This window comes from Corvus brachyrhynchos, unplaced genomic scaffold, assembly GCF_000691975.1.
Source record: "Corvus brachyrhynchos isolate BGI_N302 unplaced genomic scaffold, ASM69197v1 scaffold162, whole genome shotgun sequence".
Lineage (NCBI taxonomy): Eukaryota > Metazoa > Chordata > Aves > Passeriformes > Corvidae > Corvus > Corvus brachyrhynchos.
In genome coordinates this window covers 7,265,515-7,289,944 of record NW_008236696.1, presented here as the reverse complement: position 1 = coordinate 7,289,944, position 24,430 = coordinate 7,265,515, and the positions used below count along the sequence as shown (strand labels likewise).

General features: G+C 44.8%; 1 protein-coding gene across 8 annotated transcripts in view; it reads right to left on the bottom strand.

The window, feature by feature from the left end:
* TP63 (tumor protein p63) overlaps positions 1–24,430 on the bottom strand; it is a 101,639-nt gene that overhangs the window by 33,007 nt on the left and 44,202 nt on the right. For 7 of the 8 annotated variants that reach the window (XM_008644566.2, XM_017727042.1, XM_017727045.1 and 4 more), the window contains one exon: positions 16,900–17,154. The exons of the other annotated variant lie outside the window; for it this stretch is intronic. In XM_008644566.2, the coding sequence (XP_008642788.1) occupies positions 16,900–17,154 (255 nt within the window). The remainder of the gene's footprint in view (positions 1–16,899; positions 17,155–24,430) is intronic. 8 annotated transcript variants of the gene reach the window in all.

Below are 24,430 nucleotides of genomic sequence, written 5' to 3'. Positions count from 1 at the left end.
GCTCTTCCTCTGTATGGAGACCACCAAAAAAGAGCCCTCTCCTCCTCCTAGAGGACAGAGAATCCAGACTGAACCAAACAATTTCTGCAAACATCCCTCTGTTTTTTGGAATTACTGACCCAACGAGGTCACACTCTAGTTCTGAGTCACAGTGAAAACATAAGGATTAGGAAAAACAAAAATTACACCTAACTGAGCAAGTCATAGTTCAACTGAGACCACAGAGATGCAGAAACTCAGATCTAAGTTATATCAATCAAGCCTGACAGCAGCTCCAGAATACTTAGGATGAATAGTGACTAAATCAAACCTTTAAACCTTTTATTCATAAAATTAAGCTTTGGGGATGTATGGCGAGAAAGTCAGACAAGAACACAATCACCAGCATTTGCAGGGTTCTGGGACCTGTATTTTACCCAGATCCTCCTCCTTCTCAGCCCTCTCCTTCCATCCTCAATGACCTAGCTAAGCACAGTCCTTGAGTCAACTCATGTGGTTTCTCCCGAGCCTACTTTCAAAGTCAAGACATGATTCAGCAAGGTGTTTAAGCAGATGCCTACCTTTAAGCTTGGGAGCAGCCTTGCTGACTCCAACAGAACCCAAGAGATTTCACTGGGAATATTCACGTGCTAGAGGTTATGCACTCACTCAAGTGCCTTACTGAACCGAGACCTTGATTTTCCTACGTACCGTGGGAAACAATTCATCAAGTTCCATGCTGAGGAACATAGCAGAGCAGCTGCTGCAGCCATCAGGACATTCCCTGCTCAAAAACACAGGGCCTCGCCCCCAGCCAGCCAGTGAGGTCAATGCTGTGGCATCTCCTCTGCTAGGAAGATCAACAATCCCATCCAGGTTTGGGGTACTCCTCCATTTTTTCTCACACTCCCTGCAGCTGTACAACTTCAGAAAAGGGAAGAAAGCTGTTCCACAGAACTGCATTTAGAAAGGGAGGAAGGCTTGCAATGAGTTCAGAAAATGTTAGCAGCAGTCCTTCCTACCCCTCAGAGAAATAACAAATCTTTGATTTTGCATCTTCTGTCCCCTAAGAGCAGAGTGCAAAACCACGTCCCAGTGGACATACAAACCAAAGGGAATTGTGCAGTAACATGTCACAGAAAAAATGGAAGGCTTGAACACAGTATAGTCTAGATCTCTGGTTTTTAGGCTGCTTTGAAATTTCAGCAAGAAAGCACAAGTACATAAAGCAAGCTTGCATGGACCTGGATGCACTTCACAGGCAGATCTACAAAAGCCCGCTAGGTAAACTCAAAAGGAATGACTGCCCAAATACTCCATGACATAGTAACAGATCTATAAATTATTAGAAATAGATTACATCAAGTCTCTCAATACCTAGAAATTTATTTATTTCACTTGGTAGCAAAGATAATAATGTCATCTGCATGATCTAACTGGAAACATAACAGGAACGAATGTGGATTTAGATGCAAATCCTTGCAACCACAACCTGAAGATGGCTTTCCAAGGAAAACACTGAACAGCCCTTTGTCCCTGCAGACCTCACTGCTCTGCACTGTTTCATTTGCAAACTGCAAGCTCTGAAGACCCCAAGCAACAGATGCTTTGTGAGAAGACCTAGCCCATTCAAAGCAAGACTGCTTTCCCAACCAAAAAGCAGTCTTTGTTACTGGCTAACAATGAGAACAGGAATAGTTCCCTGGGAAACATAATTTTGAAGTCAGATTTCCCAACTAACCACACCCAATTAGTAAGTAATGCCATGCTTTTGAGTGATTATGGAATCCCAGCAGATTTTTTAATAGTTTCAATTTTATGATTTTCTCTATCTTCACAACAACAACAAAAAAGGAAACAAAACCCCCTCATGATCTTATATAGGTGGCTGGTAACTAAAGGCAAGCCCCTACCTCACTAAAAAGTAGTAAAACAAAATGGAACAAAACAAGAGAGTTGCAACATCAGAAGTTACTCGCTCACACTCTGGCACTCCCATTTTCCTTACAGCTCATATGTGGTGCATCAGAGAAAGGTGCAAAGTCTCCATGGGCAGAACAGGCTGTTGCCCTGCACGATGCTGTGCAATGAATTCCTTCCCTGGCAGAAAGCAAGATTTGTTCTGAGATAGCTACCATGAATCTCATGCACCTGCACCACTGCAAATGCTATCAAGGGTAACACTTAAAAGCATTTCCTCAGCAGCTCTGAATGTAATGCTCTCCAAATGAAAAGGCAGGAGAAGGGCTGGGACTAACACTAGCAAGCCATTTGCAAGTGTAGCCCATTGAAGACAATCAATTGGTACCAAAGAAATCAAGGATTTGGAACCTGCAGAAGTTCACTGCCTCTCTAGAATTTTATCAGCCACTATGTAGAGAAGACACCAATAAACAATTGACTCTTTCTATCCACCAGCTTCTCAACTGAACAACAGAAAAGAGTTTACAGGGGAGTAAATATTTAGCTCTCCAGCTGCAGACAGCAAAACACCAGATGCAGAAAAACCCTAAACAGGATCAGAGATACTACAAAACACCACAGGGATGCGACCATACTACTGCTATGACGGACAGCAGCTCATTATCGTGTAAGGTAGAGTGCAAAGCTCCTTTGCACAAAGCACTGGGTTCGAAGGGAAAAACCCCCATTTTTACAAAGTGTGGAGGCAACAGATTGAAACACTCCAGAGGGAGTTACTTGGGAAGAAGAAAGCTGTTGAGGGAGGAGAAGCCCTAGCCACAGCACACCATCTATCTGACCCTAAAGGACAGCAAAGAATAGAGGCCCAGCCAGACTGTAACTGTTGCCATGTATTTCTTATTTAAATGCAATTTGTTTAATCTCAAGTTGGATTCAACCATCAAAGGCTCTCTTCTGTAGCACACTGACAGTTCGCTCTAAATCTCTGCACCTTTAATCCTTTAATTAGCCAAGAAAAATGCAATCTCAACTCTTCCACCAACCTAAGCTAATTTTCTGCATGAAGCTTCCATCTCCTGTAGGTTACAGGTTTTAGCTGCTTGTGTAGCCAAGGGGAAAAATACAAAACACAACATTCCCACACAGGCTGATGTGTGCGTCTCCAAGGAGCAAGCTTCTTGAAAAGTCCTTGCAGAAGCAAGAGGGACCCCTTTTCCCATTGCAGTAGTGGGCTGGGAGGCATAACTACATCACCCAATTCAGAGGAATAGCCAACAGAGGTTTCTGCAAATAAGACAATGCATAGGACAGGGATAAAACTGGAGTGTTAAGCCAATGCTTGGCTAAGAGAGTGCCATTAGTGGCTTTGGCCATCTTTCTCAGTGATTTTAGGATGGGAGCTCCTAAGCAAGCAAACAGAACCCCAGTAAGTCAATCACTTTGAAAACTCTCTCCAAAGGAGATGAGCCCTGCTATTTCTCAAAAGTGTCACAGCAACCCAGCTCTCAATGAAGAAATGGAAGATTTCATGAGCCACCAGAGCATCAGGACAGAGACCCATTTGGGCAGCCTGAAATACTTATCAGGTTCTTCATGCAGTCCCAGCAAGAGCAAACTCAACGAAGGACAAGAGGGCCTCCAAAATTCTTCTTTGTCTAAAGCCCTAAGTACGTTGGAGTGAGGTATAATCTGCATCTGAACAGAAGCCTGACTGTCTCTCCAGGTCAGGATGAGTCTTGCAGGGCAGGCAAAAGCAAACAGTGCTCCTGCTCAAGGCATGGTCATGGTGCACCTACAGGGACTGCTGGCTGGCCACATGCTGACCCCATGTGTAACAAGCCAAGCCATCTCTGCACAGCCCCCAAACCATCACATTCCAGCTGCAATATGCCAGAGCCAACGACCCTGCCCATTGCTGCAGCACTACACAGACAGCACATCTCTTTCTAGGCACAGCCTGCATGTTCACGCAATGCTGCATGGAGCCCAAGGCTGTGCCTCACATGTGTGTTTAACTGCCAAGGGTGGACAAGCTGTAGGAGGCGTTCCTGGTACCTGGTCAGGAAACATATGTGAACAGCAGCACCAAGTCATCAGGGATTTGACAAAGGCATGAAGACATGGGAGTAAGAATAACCTCCCTCTGAAGAACAAATGCACAGTGGAAGAGCCCTGTCGACATCAAAGGCAGAGGACAGGCATTTGTGGATCTTGCAGTTCCTTAATTTACTTCTGTGTTGAGGTCTTGACAAAGATCAGCATATGACCAGGGCTGCCCCGCTTACACAAGCGCTTTTGATGAAGTCACAGCAGGATTTGGTTTGAGAAAAGGGGAGAAAAAGCCTCAACAGACTACTGCTTTTAAGCACTAGCAAAATACTACCCAGGTAGTATTACAACCCCAGCTCTACATAGAATAGAGCACTTGGAATGCATGCCCCTTTCCTCTGAAAGGATTTTAGAGGCACTGTGTTCACACTGCCCACCTTACTCAGCCCAAATCAGTCCCCCTCATCTCCTCAGCAAGGAATTCAGTCCATTAGACAAGCAAAAGGATCTGAGTAACAGTTGCTATGCTCCACTGACAACAAACCCAGTCACACACAGTCTGTACCTTCAATACCCACAGTAGTTACATATGCAAACCAGAAATGTGGCTGCATGTATATCTCCAGGGTTGTCTTACAAAAAAAAAAAAAACCAAAACCCAAAACAATGCAGAGCTCAACGTGATGATGAGAACCATCAGTGCAATGATAGGAGAACCTCAGCATGAGAACTACTGCCGGTCTAATGCCAACCTCAGCACTCCAGCCACTCCTGAGTCATGTAACTGTTCTCCACTGCCACGGGCCTTCCGAAAGAGGCATTTCAAGTGCACAATTAAAGGCAGGCAAATGACTCTGCAAGCTGCAGTTGCAAGATATTCATGCTACGTTCAGTTCCTACAGGGCAAAGAGGACAGGAGTAGCTCACGAGGAGCTTTGGACAGGGAAGCTGCATTCCGGGGTCCAGGCAGCCAGCCTGGTAACTGAATCTCTGCACTGTCTTTGATCAGTGTATTACAGAACATCCTTCCACTGACAGTCCTCAGGGTGAGTACAGAAAAGTAGCAAATAGTAAGTAGATTTGCTCTAGGTCACAAAGCAAGCTCATCTCACAGCACCAAGATGAGTAGAATTCTCTCTTTTAAGAAAGAAAAAAAAATATATTCTACAGTGCTCTGAAAGCAGCTAATCAGATTATTAAAGTGCTTGAAAGTTTAATGAAGAAATCAAAGCTATTAAGCAAACATTCAGCTTGATGTCTCTTTTCCTTCTTACCCACCCTTCCTCAATGCATTCAAAACCTCTTTTTGCTATGCTATAACATGTTTGAACAGGTACTGAGATACAAACAAGTCTTGGCCCCATCTCATACAGAATGGATTGGTTGCAGATGTTCTCCTGCAAGCTACATCTTGCCTCCTGCAAGAGCATTCATCTCCAAAACACATCATTTCACTTAGTTTGCCTGAAGCAAAAACTCAAAGGTTATTTAATTTTTAATATTTTTTTTATTAACTCTAACATACCTACAGCTGTGCAAGCAAAACCCCATCTGGTTTTTCAAGGCACAAAGAGGCGAGCAACTAAGTTTAGATAAAAGTAACCAAGTTGGGGCAGTATCTTTCTGCTCACCTCTGCAGGAGCCAACAGCAAAGTCAGGGATGCAATAAAACAAAAACCTGCTATATTTCAGAGAAGCCTGACATATTTCACTATCTTCCTAGGACAAGTCAGACATGAGCTCATACAGTGGCAGGTGAGTCAGTGACGAGTCAGATGAGCTCCTTAATTAAGCTTTATGGGCAGATGATCCCTCGAAGGTGTAATCAGATTGGTATGGCCAGTGGAAAAAGGAGGAAAAAAAAAAAAAAAAGAAAAACATTTTAAAAAGCTGACTGAACTGCTACACCCTTGCTGAGCCATGCTGGGCAGGCTGAAGGCAGCACTGCCCTGAGCCCCCAGCATGCAGGAATACCTGGCCATCATGCACCACTCCCTGGCAGTCAGCACCTGCCTGTGTGCTCAGTTCTGCTCCTCCAGGGAGCAGAGAAACGCTGACTTCCCCAGCAAGCAGGTCACACTGGGGCCACACTGCAGACACAGTGCCATCCCAGGTGTCCAGTGTAAGGGGCAAGCACCCCATGAGCTCCACTTTCAGAGGCAAGGGGGTTGCCAACAGCTCTGATCTGCGCGGTGGAGAGGTAAGAAGTCATGACTGAGTCACTCCCAATCACTAACAGAATCAATCTTGGCTAGGTGATTTATCAACGTTTAAATGCTACCAAGCTGCCTCACTTAACAGAAAAGCCCCATGAATTTTGTGTTTTGGAAGCTTCCCTGAAATAAGCTGCAAACCACACATCAAAGTATCAGTGTATTGAAACAAAACAGCGCCATTAAACAGATTGAGATCAGCAGGGTGACTAACGGCATCAGAGCATTTTTGTTCTCTTGACACCAGACATGCAGCATGGAAACGGTTTTCTTCCAGCACGTGTCCCTGCAAATTCATCCTGGAAACTTGTCTCACCCATGTAGCAGCTCTTCCTGTGCTGCAGTGCTCCCTCCAGCAGCACAGGAACACCAGCAGCATCAGCACAACCCAGCTCTCCCCATCTTTATCTTGCACAGATCAGTCTGCTGAAAAACAAGCCCAGAAAGACAGACTCCAACCTCTGCAGCCCTTCTGAGAGGCATGGCAAAGGAAATGGGCAAAAATGACTCATCAGAGAAGTCAGCACACAAAGGGAATGCCAAACAAAGGTTAAATTTATGAATTCCTTATGGAAACTGATTGCAAAGCAATCACTCCACATGCTTTGTCTCTTGTCTAACCTTACAGAACTAATGATAACACTTCTGAAGATTTTCCTAGGGCCTCACCACTTTCTTTGTGAGCACCAGTACCATAAGAGGTTTTAGTAGGATATCTAGAAGTGCACAGACATTTTTCTGTTTAAGCCCCGTTTGCTCATACACCTACAAGTACTCACCAAGGATGGGTCAAGAAAAAATGACTAAGAATGAGTTGTATGAGAGGTTTGCAGGAGAAGAGATGGGAGACAAGGAACTCATTGCAAAACCAGCCACCACCCTGCTGATTAATGAAGAGGGATCATTCAGTGCTCAGACACTGGACAAACATCTCATGGGAAGACTCTTTCACCTATGGCGATGCTGATGCTCAAACGCAGACAGAGCGGAGGCACTGCCTGCCCCGCTGCTGGCTCTGCAAACACCCTTCAGGCAGGGCACCAAGCCCAGTGGCACCGCTCCCATCCCTTCCCCATGGGAATCCCTTCCAGCCCTGCCCTTTAACGGGGGGGGTCCAAAGAGCTCTAGGTGAAGGTCTGATAGCAAACCTGGGCTCATTTTTCTCCCACTGTAAGGTCAGGAGGGAGGCAGCTCCCAGCCACAGCTCGCACAGTTGAGCTAATGTGCCCTGACAAGCAGCAGGGTGAGTTTGTTGAGGCTCGGCACCACAACTAACATAGCATTGGTATAGCACTGTGCTCTGCCTACAGAACAGGGGCAGGCTTTCCCTCTAGCCATAGCCCCTAAATGGCCTGTGTGTCAGTAATTTTCACACCTGGTAGGCCCAATGCTGGTAAAGCTCAATATATCAAGCAGGGGAAGCAATAACCCAAGCAGCATTCAGGCTTCAAGTTTTAGCCTGAAGACACATTTTGGTTGCCTCACCAGTTAGTTTGTAGAAAGACTCTGATGTCCTGTAAACAAATCAAAATAAGAGGCCTGAAAGCTAAGGCAAGTGATAGGGCACCCACAGCAAGCAGCAGTATCCAGTTGCCCCCCTCAGGCATTTCACATCAGGGGTCTAAGTGTTTTACAGCATGGGATTGCCACAACACAGTCCCATATTTGAGGGTGGCTCCGTTGAAAGGAGGCAGAGGGAGTAACTTGCACAATGTTACCCAGATCACATCTAAATCACAGGGCAGGAGCAGCTCCAAGGATGGGCTGGGAGCCAAACGCAGGCAATGCTGCTCCTCAGCAGGGCATCTCTCGGCAGCGTGGCTGCACTCTCCAGGAGGAGAGCATGGTGCACCCCAGGGCACAAAACATGCAGGGAGGAGAGCCCCAAGGCAGCATAGCCATCATGGCTAATGGGGAAAACAACAGGGCCACAAAATGTAGACCCAAGTCCCATCTCATTTGTTTAGGAAAGCCAGGTCAGCCTTCAGGTGCTGTTTCCTCTAGCACATTTTTCACCTTTCCACAAAGCTGAATTTAGATGGACTTCAGCAGCTAACATGTATCAGCAGATCATAAACTCCTTATCAGACAAGTAATATTCTCCTCTGTTAAGAAAACATTCTCACAGAATAGATCTAAAAAATAAATAAAACAAATGAGGGAGAAGTAGCACTCTTCTCCTGTGGCTCCAGCAATGTTTTAAATGTTATCTTGAACAACTGGAAACAGTACCATTTATATCAACACTCAGGTCTATTTGCGAGAGGATCTAAGCTCTTACCTGGGTACCTATCCTGCTGCGTTTACAATAACAAATCTGACACACCTGCACATAGCAAAACCTCATGAAAAGACTTCCATTGCATAATAAAGTTCATGCTCTTTCTATATAGAAGCCATTCCTACCCAGGACATTTCTTTTTAAAACAAAGTAGGAATTTCTTCCCAGTACAACATGGTCTGCCAAGCACTGCAGCTAAACCCTCAGCATACGGAGCACCACCAATGCAACACACAGAGAATTATTCTTGCTTCAGCACACCTCCTAACTGCTCTGTACTGAGTTGGCAGGGACATAATATCTATGACAAACGTGGTATTTCAGCTGACCTAAAGAAAGGAATGATCATCTCCAAGGGCGGTCTTTGTCTACATGGTGAGCAATACCTATTGCACCAGCCTTCCTGAAAAAATTTACCCAAAAGCAACTTATTCAGCAGCCACTCAAATAGTTTTTGCACAAGTTTTTTTTTGTAGGGTTGAAATATCTTCTAACAGTGCTCAGTAGATGCGGTTAAAGTTATAAAGATCAATGGTATGGGGGAAACTGGCAACGTATTAGGAAACCCTCCTTGCCCTGGAGCTGCTGCCTCCCTTCTGGGCCAGCAGCCGTAACCTTTGGAAAGGTAAGGAGGCAACTTTGCCGATGCCTCTCAGCTCTGCCAGGCTGCTTTGCATGCCTAGCACTTGTGAAATCCAGAAGAGCTCAGCAGCTTTTACATGCCAGTCCAGAGGCAGTCCCCGTGCTGAATGCAACAACAAAAAAAACCAACAAACCGAAGCATAAAAAAATAAAAAAATTCCACTCCAAAAAACTGCTGGTTCGGAAACTTCGGCACTTCTGGCGCCTTGGTTTCCCTTCTCTAAAATGGCGACTCCACACCTCATTTGCCTACCAAGCAAAGGTGTTTGCTGATTAGGGAAGTAATATTTGTGCAGCACTTTGAAGATTTAAAGTACTACATTAATCCTACATGTTGTTCTTACTAGAAGCCAATTTTTAACTAAGAGAAGGGAAAAAAAAAAAGCTGATTTAAATAGTGACCCTCCCCCACTTCAAGATGTTCACTCATCTCCCAACATCAGCTATTCTTATCTGTAAATGTTTTTTTAACCCTTCCTTCTCACAGTTCTCAGAAACCACAAGTCTCATTCAGCTTTTATTTGAAAAATGGCTTCTTTCCAGGCTGTGGCTGTTTCTTGTAAAGTTAATTCCTTTGGTAATACTGCTGGAGGCACCTTGGTATGTTTGGTGTGTGTATGTACACATATATATTTTCCCCCTTTTCACACGGTGTTGTTTTTATATATGTGTAGTGAAAGATACCTAATCCAGGATTATGATTCTCTTTATTCCTTTCTCATGAAAGTAGGTGGGACTTTTCTTGTGCAAGTTGCAGTGATGGAAATTATGTTTAATGAACACTTTTTCCTCTCCACATAGACAAAAAAAAGGTCTCCTTAAAAACCAAAAAAAGTTTCTTGCACTCAAATTTTTCCCCTCTGAGTTTTCCTTCAAAAACAGCTAAAACCTTAAAACAAATTTTCTGAAGAAAAAAAAAAAATTGCAATGCCAGTAAAAGTAGAAATTGCTTGTACAAATCAGCAGAGGGATCTGCTGCCCCAGTGGGGGACACACCCCCTTCCCCCATCCTATGTTCTAATGCCTCATGATTTTTCACTTGCAGATCCTGGAAGACCTGTAGTGAGGTCTAACTCATCTACAGTGACAGTGGGAGGGAATCAGCCACAAACATTGCAGCCAAGAGGCTAAATCCTAGTGGAGAGAGAGGGTCATCCACACCATCTGATGCCTGCTTTCTCCCAGCATCCTGGGTGCCCTACACTGACTGTGCTGTTTGAAGATCAGAATACACACTCAAAGCAGGAGACCCAAATTTTCAGCTCACAGTGCTGACAAACACCAGATCATACTGTAAGTAAATAACTTCCCTTCTCATCCTTCCTGGGTATCACTAGTTGCACGGGGTACAGACTGTCCCTTGCAGCACAGTCCTGCACCAAAGTTCAGTCCTGTCACCACAGAGGGCACTGGTCTAACAGAGCATAGAGCAAAACTCCTGCTCATACAGAGAGGCCATACTGCCTTGGTAGGATTTACAAAACAATCAGGGACATAAAAACGGGGGAAAAGAAAGAAAGACAGCTCACATCACAAGACATTTTCTAGAAACTGCTCCACAGGTCTGTACAGCTGCTTGTAAGGAGTAACAGAAGATGATAACTGGTAATAAAAACAAAATATACATGACAAAGATATTATGGGGAAAAAGCACAATTACATTCTAATGGGAACCTAATGCACTCAGATCTCATTTTACTCAAGCATAAAAACCCAAACAGAAGCCAGCAGTCCCCTCCTGGCTGGTTCTCACAGGTGAACTGGTTCTTCCCAGCTTTGTGAGCTTGAAAACACCTCCCTGCCGTGAGAAAGGCACCTCCTTCAAAGACAGTAACCCTGGCTCCTCTCTTTCCAGGTAGATGACCTAGGACAAGTTACTTATGCCTCAACAGCCGTGGTGTTAGGCCCTGTAATGTCCCACAGAGGGAAACACACCTCAGAAGCTCCCCGAGCAAGAAAACACAATCACCACCTCTCCCTGCACAAGGGCAATGGTGGCAATTGACATCTGCCCTGCCTCCCCACCTGCCCGGTGCCAAGAGCACATGCATGCTGGAAGCAGCCTCTTGAGGCAGGCACAGCTGCTGAGGGCTTAAGGAAGCCAAATCTGAGCCACTTTTCACCTGAGACAAATGGCCAAGCACCACAGCGCTGCTGATCTGCCTCATGAAGGATCAGCTCACAGCACTGCAACAGCCTGCAGCGCCTGCATCCCACACTGCAACCCCATCTCCTCCTCCACTGCCTTCTCCTTCCAGCTTGCTTCTCCCCTCTGCCTTAACAAGTGGGGGCTATCACCAGTGAAATAAACTTCACTGAAGAACCAGCTGGGCTGAAGACATTCACTACCAGAGTGGCCCACAGGTGACCAGTTTGTCTCCCCACGGAGGGCTGCAAATGCTCTGCACAAATGAATCTCTTACAGGGACCCTTCTCAACTGCCCTGTGCAAACAGGAAAAGCCTACACCATTACTGACTAGGAGCCTCTGAGGATAAGAAAACCCCTAATCCTGTAACAAGGCCACATCCAATCCCTCTCTCCTGACAGCTTTAAATACAACGTTAAAGGGTGAAACTGGAAAGCTCAAATTATACTGAGCAACACACCACCAAGGAATCACAAAGCTAAGACTTCACAGGAGCACTCAGCACAGTCTTACATGTATATTCACTGAGAGAGCCACCAGGCCTTAAAAAAGTTTTCACTTATGATACTGAGAGATAATCAGCAGTTGGGACATACCGGACATGACCAGAGTTACTGAAATGATGCACTATTTGAACAGATTAAGAGAACACCGAATATATAATTAGGAACTGTTGAGTCAAGGCAATGTACACATCTAATTGCCCTCTCACTGCTTCACTATGCTTATGCACAGTCATTTTATAGAGACTAAAATGTCCCAAATTTACTACATGGGTCAGAACACAGAATGTATTTAAAATAAAAATGGAATTAATCAATCTGAAATAGAAATACTGAGATATCCCAGCCAAGGAATCTGTTCTCTCAACCACAAAAACCCGTTATTGCTTGTGTGGACTAATTTAAGTGCATTCTTTTCAGCTTCCTTAAGATGCAGCTTTTCCAAATTCACTAATCCCAGCCAGCACAATCCATTTAGTTGCTTTCATGCATGTTGCACACACTATTATCCAGCTTTTCTAGCAAAGAGAGTCTGAAATCTGAGCATTTTTTGATGGTTGTAGGCACAGCTGAGTTTACTGAGAACAGGAAAACCAGTGAGCCTGCCTGGAACATGGATTGCAGCTTTGAAGAGCTCCAGGTTTCATAACAAATCCTGCAAGGACCAACCCAGCTCAGCTCCAACCTACTGCAGGGCATGAGAAAAAACTGCTAAACTCAGGTATTGCCAACACCTGAATTATGCAAGTCTTGCAGGGCTGGGTGTCTTTCTTCAGCAGAATCAAAAATTTGCAAATAAATTTCAGTTTTCATTTAAAAAGTTAAAGCAATTTCTGCCTTCTTGTGACTATCAAGAAAAGCTTTAAAATATTTAGTAGATGCACCCTAAAGGCTCAAAAACCTGGGAGAGAGTAAGAAGAACCTGTTTGTCTTTTAAAAAAGAGTCTCATGACTTATAAGGTGGTATCTTGCTTTTGGGGATGGGTGGATGAGATTAATTTTTTGATAGCTTGCATTTGGCAGTAATGTTCACTTTTACTTACCTTGACATACAATTTTAATTTTTACTTTCCTACTGCAATCATGTTTTCCCCCATGTAACAGGTTCTGCTAGTGGCAGGTGATTGCCAAATATATTTCAGGGGGAAAAGGGAGTGCAGTTGTTTCTTTATTTATTTGTGCTCCGAGTGGGTGGGGAAGGTCGGCATGCAACTTCCACAAACAAAAAAAATCTGAGGTGGCACACTTTTGAAATGCCTTGTTTGCTTCTGCTGCAGAAACAGGAGGAGATACTGCAGTGCATGGGTATACAAGAATTCTCCCACATAAATAAACGAGATGCTATTCTGCTTAAGTTCTGACTTCATCCAACTCAGAGGGCTTCTCCCTCAACCTCAACAACCTACTCTCTATCTCAGCATTACAAACAATAAGTGCTTGTTCCTTTGCAGCATGGTTTTCAAGAAGGTTTTATTGTTTGAGTGTGCATGTGAGAAACTTTGTTCAATTTAGACTATAAAGGCTTTTGTTTTTAAACACTTCAATAGAGTTTCAATTGTTAAAGACTTTCCTTCTGAAAAGACTGATTAACCTGCTTATATTCTTACTTGCATTCTGAGGTAATTAATTAAAAAAATAATCAAGGATGCTTATAAAGTCCTCTGCAATCCAATCTCAATTTGTCATCATTAATTAGATCAACATTGCATACAAATGAGACCTAACCTGATTAGACAGCATGTTTTACTGGAATTCCTACTTAAGGTCATGGAAGACTTCAGAGAGAAAATTTGCACTATTTTCAAAGTAAACTGCTCATACATATGGAATCACCCTGTCACCTAGCATCAGCTAATGTTTCTCTTTGTAATTTTGGCCTTTTTATTCTTTTCCCCCCCCCTTTAATTAGGGGCCCATCACAAACCTGAGCAGAGAAGCTGTCACACTCATCTCTCCCTCCCAGCCTACACTACACAAATACTGCTGATTTTGCAAAGGGTGTCCACTGTCCTAGGACAATAAACCTCCCTCACTGCAAAATTTGGAGGAGTAAAACAAAAAATCATTTTAAGAGAAAAAATGATCCCAGGGCTGTTTTCAGAGACATAGAATTTACGTAACCAGCAAGGACGCTCTCTGCTTTCCCCCACCTCCAACAGAAGTCACCTTGGGATCTAAATGCACAAAGTGGCTTAGAAATCTGAAGCACCTTCACAGGTCTCCAATCACTCCATGAAAGCAGCTCTTGCTCTTTGGAGAAATTACCCATTCCTCTTACCCAGCTCACCGGCTTTGCTCCCATGACCTAATCTGACATGACTCAGCCCAGAAGCTCAGAGGAGCTCTGGTGAAGCACACTGTCAGCCAGGACAGCAGATCCCCTGCCAGGCACCACCAACCCTTCCCAGCATGACAAGGTAGGTCAGACTGGCTCATCCCCTCCAAAAAGGAGGAAAGTGCAACACATTGGATTTCCTTACTTAATACTGTTACCTGGGGAACTGCAAGAGGGAAAACAGGAAAAAAAATAGAACACTAAACCAAACAAACTAAGAAACAAGGCTTTCAAGTTTTGGACTCTTAATAAGGGTGAGGCCATCAAGTAATTAAACTTTTAATAGGTCACTACAGTGGAAGAAACTCTTCCAGTTGGGTAAGTTCCTAATCCATCATTAAAAAAGACGACAGGCATTAATCAAAGTGTATGAAGTCACATGACGGGGGGGGCAACTCCAAGAACTTGCTCTTGCTGAGAGGATGGGGCAATCACTCCTCCTTTCATCAACATTTCATGCGTGTTTCCACACTTCTCAGGATGACAGTGGGAAGGAGAGCCTTCACGTCCTTCCCCACCCACCCCACTGATAAAGCTGTCGAACACAGATTACCAACTGCTCAAGAGCTCATGTGAAATGAGTTGGTGGATTAATTAGCAGAAGGGCAGAGCTCTGAAGATGGATAGGTGCTCTACTTTGCAAGGCGTATTGATTGAAGGTCCCCAGCCAGCACCACAGGACTGTCATAATCCACTGTGAACACATAGCACACTGCCAGCTCCTGCACAGGCAGCTAAATATGGGTCACTTGGCTCAGTGCAGGGACACCTGGACCATGCTCCCTCCTCCCTGATCAGAGAGCTGTTTAAGAGCTCATTCCTTCAGTAAAATACATGGACTTAGACCTGAACAGACTGCAACATATACGGGGAATACACCTTCATCTGCAGGTCCACATCAGGGCAAAGGAAAAGAAGGGAAGGCTAAACATGCCTTTCCCCAGGCTGCACACACCTGATGACTGTAGTCACCAAATAGTAATTTTATTTCTTTTTTTCAAAGTCAGCATGTAATCTGAGCTTTGACCACTACCTAGATCCACATTAAAATTCAGCCCTTACTTCTACCCCAAAAAGCCACTATCAATGAGGTGAAGCATCTCATTTAAGCTTGCTAGGAGCTTTCCTGCCTTCATCTCTGCTGGAACAGCCTACTACATACATTCAAACCTCATTTCAAAAGACTGCTTTTCGTAGTTGAAAGGACAGCATCAAACACTCTGGCTCCTTGCAGCTGCATTAGATAATTCTTTGTACCATACGTATCAAAAGAGAACATCTTTTCATATCTCCTTCAAAGGACCCTCTCCAGAACAGCTTGCAAAAATCCAAGCCAGCATTTTCTTGCCCTGAGAAATGCAAAGCAGAACTGACCAACAGTTTCCTTACCTAAAGGGAATTGAAAATAAATATAGTGTGTAGTGTAATTGGAGAAACAAGGACATGAAAACATGTGTGAACTACAGCAGATCATCACTCCCCAGGCTGATGAGTAAAAAATGCGATTTCAACCTCACTTAAAAATACCTCACCCTTTTATGCATAAAGAAATGAAAATTTGGTTGTGACTGAACCTATCACATTTTAACCTCATTTAACACCATTTTCTGAAAGAAGTTATTAATGTCAGTTCTAGACAAATTTTAGCAGAAGAGACTTTTAAAATACAAGGGATGTAACCTTATAGTGATCTGTTGTTATATGGCATCTTTTTCCAGAAGAGAGCACAAGGGCTCTGCTGCTTTGCTGGCAGCAGTAGCTGGAGTTTGTTTTTTAGTTGCATATGCAGCTAGATTGTATCTGAGATCAAAGTAGTTCCTCAGATTAAGACGAAAAATACAAAACCCCACACTATTTTAATGCTCTTAGCTTTTGGTAGAAAGTTGATCTTTTTTTGCTTAAAAAAAAAATTTAAAAATTAAGTCCTTGCTTTTATTCAGGTAGCGTGGGGCAGGATATTATTCACTGCACCTACTCCAAGTGCCTGCAGGAGAGGAAGGCAAATATTGAACATCTTTAAGATAGCAATATTCTCCATTGTAAACATCTCTATTCTAGAGCCCTAAACCACAACAGCTGGGCTTACAGCTCCAGCAGTGCTGTGTCCTGAGAACAATCAAGCCAGCACCACCAAAAATCAAGAGCTGGGCTTCAGGTTTCAAGCTTCTGCATTTTTTGGTAAGAAAAGTAGTGTTCTGTCAGCAAAGTGTTAAATAAAAAAACCAAAACAACAAACCAACAACAAAGCCCCATAACAGAACAACCCCACCCCCTTCAACAAAACCCCAAATAACACACAGGGCTGACCCGAGCTGGTGACACACTGGGGGTCCCATACCAGCTGCAAGAGGAGAAGGACACAGAGAAAATGACAGCCTCACACTCCATGGGTCTGAGCAGGGAGCACCACCTCCATCCTGCTGGCACAGCCCTGCATGCCAAACCTCATACAAACCCACGGATGTTGAAGAAAGCCAAGGCAAGCACTGAGGCAATGCTAATGCCCACCTCAGGTTTTACTCCAGAGCTCCTGTTAGGCCCAAAAGGAGAGCCACTCTTTCATCATGCACAGTCTTTAGGTGATTGATTTTTTGCAAGGCATTTTTAGTCCCCTGGGATTTAGTGATATTACTGAGGGTTAAATTCCCACCACACCCTCTCAGAGCAACCAAGATAAATCTCTCCCTTCTGTGTGACACATCACACTCTGCAGAGGACTCAGGTCACTTTGTTCTTGCACAAGCCTGGGTATGTATCACATGAATAATGTCACTAGGGGCAGGGGGACCAAAGCCAGCGAAGGAGCAAAAGGAGCCATGTCCTTACCGTCCATGTTGCTGACTTTGCTGTGCTGGACTGTTGAAATGATACATCGAAGCTGTGAGGTCCTGGGTAGTCTGTGTTGGAAGGGATGGCTGGGGAGGGAGAGAGGGCATCAAAAGTGGAGCTGGGCTGGGCGTAGGGCGAGGGGGCCGTGACGCTGTTCTGCGCGTGCTCCGTGTTGTAAGGGCTGGTGGAAGAAGAGCCATTCTGGATCTGCTGGTCCATGCTGTTCAGGAGCCCCAGGTTCGTGTACTGCGGCTGCAGGCAAGGAGGAGATGCACAGGAATGTTAGAGGAGAAGCACCAGCACAGGCTGGCCAGACACAGCATGGCCTCCACCACAGAGGATGCACAGCATCATCTCAGCACCACCGTACGTGTCACACCAGGAGGGAGATATGCAAAGGATATCCCCCTCTTTACACTGGTGACTGAAACAGAAAGGAGTACAGCTTCTCACAGACACACGGTGGATCAACAGCAGAGCTGGGAGAAGAGCCTGTGCATCACCAGGAGGTGATTTGCAGGGCAGAAAGCCATCCCGAGGAGACAGGCTCGCTATGCCTAGCAACACCCAGTCAGACCTTTTCAGAGGTACTGCTGTAAGCTGATAAAAATCAGCAGGTTCAGAACTACAGTGCAACTGGCTCTAACCTGTACGAGGCTACACCGTCTTCAACAGTCTCATGCTCTACACAAAGGCGATGGATCTGACCCCACTACACGGGGTGACATTAGCTCCTCTAACCCAGGTAGTAACTGTGCTGAAATGTGACTCACTGGCAAAATGGTTAGGAGCCACAAGCCTATCTGCACCATACATTCAACTCCCAGTGACCAGTCACACACGGTGGCAGAGAATTAAAGTTCTCATCAAGTAGGCTGGAAAGTGACAGCATGGAAGGCTTCTTCTCATGCTTAAGAAGTATCAATTGTACAGTTACGTGTAGTTAACTGCACTTAACTAGTAGTAGCTACTTAGCACGTAAGTAGCCTTCAAGTACAAACAATATATGAAACAACTGAAGACATCAAAACCGAAAACCTCTGAGAATAAAGAAAAGGCAAAGGTTAGATTAAGGAGAGGTTAACAGAAAAAACACATCTAATACCCTAAATTCAATGCGTAGCCATGGTCTCCCACCTCAAAGAGATGAGAGGGGAACACAGTTTAGAGGAAGGTGACAAGAGTAAGCAAATCCTTTTAATGCCATCCTGTAACATAGCAGTGGGTGACAACTTTTTAGCCTGGAAAAAAAACTGAAAAGGTGGAACTCAGTATGATAAAAGGGGATGAATTCCTAGATTACATGGAAAAAGAGCAAATACAAAATTAATTTTCATGTTCTCTTAAAAGAGGTGTTCGGGAACAAGCAAACAGCTTGAGCAGAATTTTGGCTTAAACACACACAGAGTGATTCTTCACAAAACCCACAAATAAACATGGATTTTTTTTTGCCACAAAATGTCACAATGCTAAAAGCCTAAGTTCAAAAAAGCAGGAGACAAGTTCTGCTTGAGGAAAATCCACCAAGACAAGTCTATCTGATTTTAAAATTCTGAACTACTATCACTTGGAAACTGAGGAAGTATTCTGGAGAAAGAGTTACACAACTGCCACACGTTTTTAATCCTCCAAAAGATGTGGCACTGGCCAGAGTGACAGGGCAGCAGGCAAGTGGGATTCAGTCAGGTACACTGGGTGCACAGCCCCATCCTTGTGTATGTCCAAAGGGCACGAAACTGTGCCCAGCTCAGGGCAAGCAGCATCCAAAGGTTTGTGCTACCCATTCCCAACAGCTCTGGGCTCAGCCAGGAACATGAGGCAATAAAGGCACCTGGTTCTGCTGTTAGCTGCTGACACAGCAGAAGGGACTCAAGCTCTTCCTCTCATCCAAGGCTCCAAGCAGCTCATGTCCCTCAACATCTGTATCTCCAATCCCACCCAGAGCCACCAAGCTCACCTATCTGTCAGTATCTCAGCTAGTCTGCTCACAGCTGCCCTCATTTTTCCAACAGTTATTCTTCTTCTTATCAGCCACTGAGCAAAGGCTCCCCGAATCAGAACACCAACCACAAGATCCATAAAAAAAAAAGCTTTCTCAATAGTGGGAACTCCAGCAGCCCTTTGAGTAGCACTCCTCCAAAGGCCTGAAAGGGAAGGGCACAACCTAGCTGCTGAGCTCACCTGGGAACTTTGGACAAGCCATTTAACACCCAGCTTTACCAGTCATTTCAGACAGAGGGAAACAAGATGGTCCCTTTGCAAGGATGAAGTGACTTCCATATACCCAAAGACTTCACACTCTCAGCTGTACTTCCAGAATGGAAGTAGAGAAGTTAAAACCAGCCACCGCAGTTCTTCCTTAGGTTTCTGTTTCACTAGAAGAGGTTAGTATTTTCTGGGCTTTTCATTAAACACTCAAGGTGACGCTGGTGCTCTGGGATCTTCAGTGAGGCGAGCGGGCCCTTCCAGAGATGCATCAACTTGCTACTAGAAGCTGTGCTGTGAAGGTCTGGGCAGGGGGGAGCAGCACAGAGAACTTCATTTTGGAAGCTGGGATAGGCTGCAGAGAGAAGGGAGAGCTGGTTCCCTCCCTTGCGCTGTCAGCGATTTGCTGTGTCCTTGGGCAAGGCACCTCTCCTCCCCCTCCACCCTCACCCTACTGCAGGCAGCAAGGTCTGCAGGGCAGGGATTGCTCCTCACCACGTAAAAAGCCCTGCACTTAATGGGCCTCCTTTGTCTGAGGCCTGCAGGCAGCAGAGTAATAAAAGCAATTACATATTGAGTCCTAATCCTGGGTGAACCAGTGACTCAGGTTAGTCATTTGCCCTCCCTGCCTCAGTTTCCCCCTCCAGAGCAGTGTGGATGTTTAAGTGTCCAGCACCCCTGTTAGATGGGAGAGCTTGTATCTGTGATTGGACTCAAAGCTCAATAGTCGATGGGGGAGAGAGAGATCCAGACTGGTTCTTCTCTTCCAAAAGGAGATTGCAGCTTTGGCAACACAGATGACAGTTATGTCTCATCTCCTGCAGGCTATTCACTCAATCAAGACCTATTTAACGGACTTTTGGTACATGTCTTCCCTTGAGGCTAATTCCATATGGAAAGAGCCAGAATTCTGACATACTGTACCAGGAAGAGTCTCTTACCTGCTCAATAATTTTGCATTTCATCAAAAAACAACCCTCCCGCCCCAGATTAACCTAGTAAGACCTGAAGACTTCTCAAAAATGTAGAATATCACTCAATTGTTTCATTCCTCATGGAGATTACCATCAGACACACTCCCTAACCAGTAAATGATGAGAAGACAGCTGTGATGAAAACAGTCTCCTACACCAGCTCAGACATACAGACAGCAAAACAATAGTGTTTCAGCTTTCACTTAAAAACTACTCCTCTAATCCCAGGCCACTCAAGCTAATGGGGAAAGATGGCCAAACAAGCAGCCAGTGTTAACAAGACAGCACAGCCTGGAAATGCTGAAGGTGCTGCCTGGGAGCCAATTAACCAAAAATAATAAAATAAGTGTCCCATTAAAATGTAAGATATCCTTAAGATATTCCAAGATCCTTTTCATTCCTTTCAGTCCAGGGGCCATCTGTCTAAATGTTATCAGCGGAGCAGCCATTCCACTGCATTTATACACTCACATGCCACAGCCGAATGCCGTGTCCCCATTTGCTCTTTAAATAACTATTAATCTCCTTGCACTTATCCTCATGCTGACACAAGCAGCTGTTGGACTCCCCTTCTGCCGCTTCGAGTCCCACCAGCCTTTCACCTTCTCCGGCCCCTGGGTCCCCTCCCCAGGCAGGTGCTCCATCGCGGTGACAAAGCCACCGGGTTTGCACACACGAGCACTAAGCCCCGTCTCGAAGCTATGCCCCAAGGCAGGCGCGGAGTTGTTTGCGCTCAAGGGGTCAACATCTGAGCTGCTTGCACGGTTTTGGAGGAATCAGATAAGACTTCGGGAGGCACACGCCTTTTGACAACAGGACAATTAGAGGGGCAGCAGGCCCGGGGAAGGCACACGCAGGAATTCACCCCCTTGGCCCCAGCAGCGCTGGGGATGGCGAGAACAAAGAGGCTGCAGACTGTCTGCAAGGTATTGCCCCTCAGGAGGGGGCTGCAGGGCGTGTGTTTGCACACACACTGCTTCCTTTCACCATTCACAGAAAGGAACACAACAGCATTTAATCCAGAAATTAATTCTTGGCAGGTTGGGAGCCCAGAATTTAACACATGCTCATATTTTGCTGTGGGGTCATTTTAAATGACTGCAGAATGTAGCCCGACCACCGATTCCTCATATAAAGAGAAAGCTATTTGGTGGAAAGAAATGAATTGCATGCAAAGCTGAAAGAACAGATGATCTAATTTTCAGAGCTTTTGTTTGCTATTTTGTTCCCTCCACCAAGCTTCTGAAACTATTAGTATCACTGAAGCATTACAAAAACCTTCAGGCAAGTTTAACTGCAAATAATTAGAGAGCTACAATTAGATCTTAGACTATGTATTTCAGAGCATCATTTCAATGATGCATCTTGAACTATCAGTTTCACTTCCTACATCCCATCAGCTTCACTTTCAGGTTTTCATGCTAACTCATGCTTCTGGATTAGGAGAAACACGGTTTTACTGGAGGGGTTTGCTGAATTAAAACCAGACTGAAAACGGAAGATGGTTTAAGCACGGTTTGCTGCCGGGAGGGTGCCATCTCCCCCGGGAACACGGGGAAGAAGGTACAGCAGAGCCTGTAGCCAGCGGCTCCGGGGCACTTGCCACCAGAGGGCAATGCAAATGCTCCAGCACGGCAGAGCTGGAGCGCGGGGAAGACGCCCCAGCCCACCCAAACTTGGGCCCTTCTCACCCTGCCTTGCAGCAAAAACCCACCCCTAGCTCTCCGGATTTAAGCCCATTGTGTTAATTAATAAGGTTATGAGAAAGATCTGCAAAAAGACCCTCCGTTTGAAAGGAAGTAACTAATGCAAGTCATGAAAAGCTCTCAAGGGGACTTCCACACCAAAAATCCCCTAAAATACACAGCTCCAGCTATTAACTACCCAGTTACCAACATTTCGGAGCGTTTTGAGAGTTTCTCCACTTGAGAAAATAGACAAGAAGTTACCATCTTCAGGTGTAGAACACCTAGAAGCCTCCACCCCCATCGAAACCCTTCTCCCTAATTCCAAAAGAACGAGCATCTTTGCCATGCACACCTACTGACTGCATTTTAATTTTCACCACTGGATCTACACAGCCCAAGAACAGTGTCCAGCTACTCAAAAGCCTTGCAAAACACCTGGTGCTAATTCTCCAAAGATATGAAATGATGAAACCAATAAACTATGATGGTTATTAGCAACAAGAAGATTTGCACAGCACTTTGGAAATTCTGTGCTTTGTCCTTAGCTGCACCACAGTGATGCACTAGGGCTAACACTTGGAGGACTAGTAAGCAACTTACAGCAATATTTCAGTGCTGGCCCATAGAAATATTCAGATTCCTGTTAGGGAACAGCTATCATAAAAGCAACAAGATAAATGTTTCCCAGAGTGCTTGATGCCTGTCCAAATCAGATGACAGACACCTTGAATGTATCCAGAATGATTTATATCCACCTAAGTTTTCAAACCTTCCTAACAAAGGATTTTAGTAGGTGGAAATAAGTCCCTTAAGCTCAACAGAAGTGCTTCTATCACAATTATTAACCAAGATATTGCTGACTGCCAGCTGCTCAGAAGGCAGCTGATACAATACCCCATGTCAGCGCTCTGCTTGTGCCATGACAGAGCAGTGCCAAGAAATAAAAGGCTCCACCCATGGCCCTCAGCTAAGATCAGGGCTGAAGCAGACATATCTCAACTCACTCATCTCAATGAAAGCTGTGATTTGGTTTGCCTCTCTAGTCTGTTTTCTCACATAAAAAGCTTCAAACAAAAAAACCAACCAAAAAACAAATCAAACAAAAAAAAAAAGAAGGAGAAAGAGACTGAAAAATTTCTTCATGAGGAACAAACTCAGTTTGGACACTCCTCTGGTCCCCTCCAAGCCGTGAGGGGAAGATGTGCACAGTAATTTCAACACCAGCTTGGCCACACTCCCTCCAGTTCTAAAATGGAAACAAATCCTGTGGCTCTATTTCGCAGAGGTTTTTCCCCAGAGCTACTGTGCAGCTGAATCCACCAAGCACTTGGAAACCCTCAGATAAAATGATAATGTGCACCGTATACTCAACGTGAAAAGTGAGGGAACAAATAACTTCGGTTGAACCAAAGATATCAACAGTTACCAAGATTGATTTGTTCTAGTATAGTGCCTGGAAACCTATCTGATTTGAGCAATCCTACTGCTGGGTCATTTCTTTTTCCAGGAAGAGAGGAGGCTATTTCCCATCCCAGTGGTATAATAGGTTCCCAGCGCAATGGAAGGCACAGGACTAAAAGAAGCCCTGGAATCCGTCAACTCCTGTCCTGGATATTAGCCCTGCTGCACAACCAAACAGCCTCTGCTCAGCTCAGTCCCACCTGTAAGCAGGGAGCACAAACATTCCTGCATATTTTCTCCTGTATTATTGAGAAGGGAATCTGTTTGAGATCTACAGGGCTGTGCAATATGTATAACCACAGTAATTTTAAGGAACTATATTCAAGACTAATAAAGAAAAAAAAAACATTCTTCTTCCAAGAAGAATAAAAATCAAAACCCCATGAGTGACACACACAATTGTCCTGCACAGGTATTTCATGTTAAGTAGTTAGATAACCCCAGCAGTTGCCTGGACAGCTTCCAACATCACCTAAGTACATAAGGAAAGCCTAAGGAAAACACTCCATTTCAACCAGCTGGGGAGGAGAAAAAACAAAACAAAACCAACCCCCATAACTACTCTCTCCCTCTCAAAAAAACCCACCATTAAATGACCAACTCGAATCATACCACTACATTTCAAGCTTAAAAACTTGACTGCTCTGCCCACTTTAACAGAGCATCCCTTCCATCCCAGCCATCCCAAACAGCCCTATGCCCCCTTTGGTGAACAACACACCACAGAAGCAGAACAGGAGAAATCGGTGCACGTCAGTAATTTGCAAACACACACAGAATCACACCTGAAAAACAATCTGGCTTGTATACTGGGGGGAGGGAGGGAGAAGAGTCTGTGCCATTTTCACTGGGATGAGCTATTCCAGCACGCACACCGTGCCACATCTACGCCCTTTAGGTTCAGGGAAGCAGCACAGTTTTAACAGCCATACCCTGTAAGGCTGCAGATCACATTTCACTGAGAAACAGTACTGTTGAACACAGCAGAACTTCATGTTCAAGTTAAAGTCCACATATGCAGGTATTTGTGGGCTCAGAGAATGAGACAATTAAGGAAAAGCAACGTGAGGGTGAGTTTCTGTCTACCCACAAGGGCTGTAAGCTTTGGAGTTGTCTTGTTCCCCCCAGCTGTAATAGTTTTCTTTTTTAGCTGAACTTCGAGTTTTGCCCCTTGGTTAATTCATTTAACTCAGCAAGAAG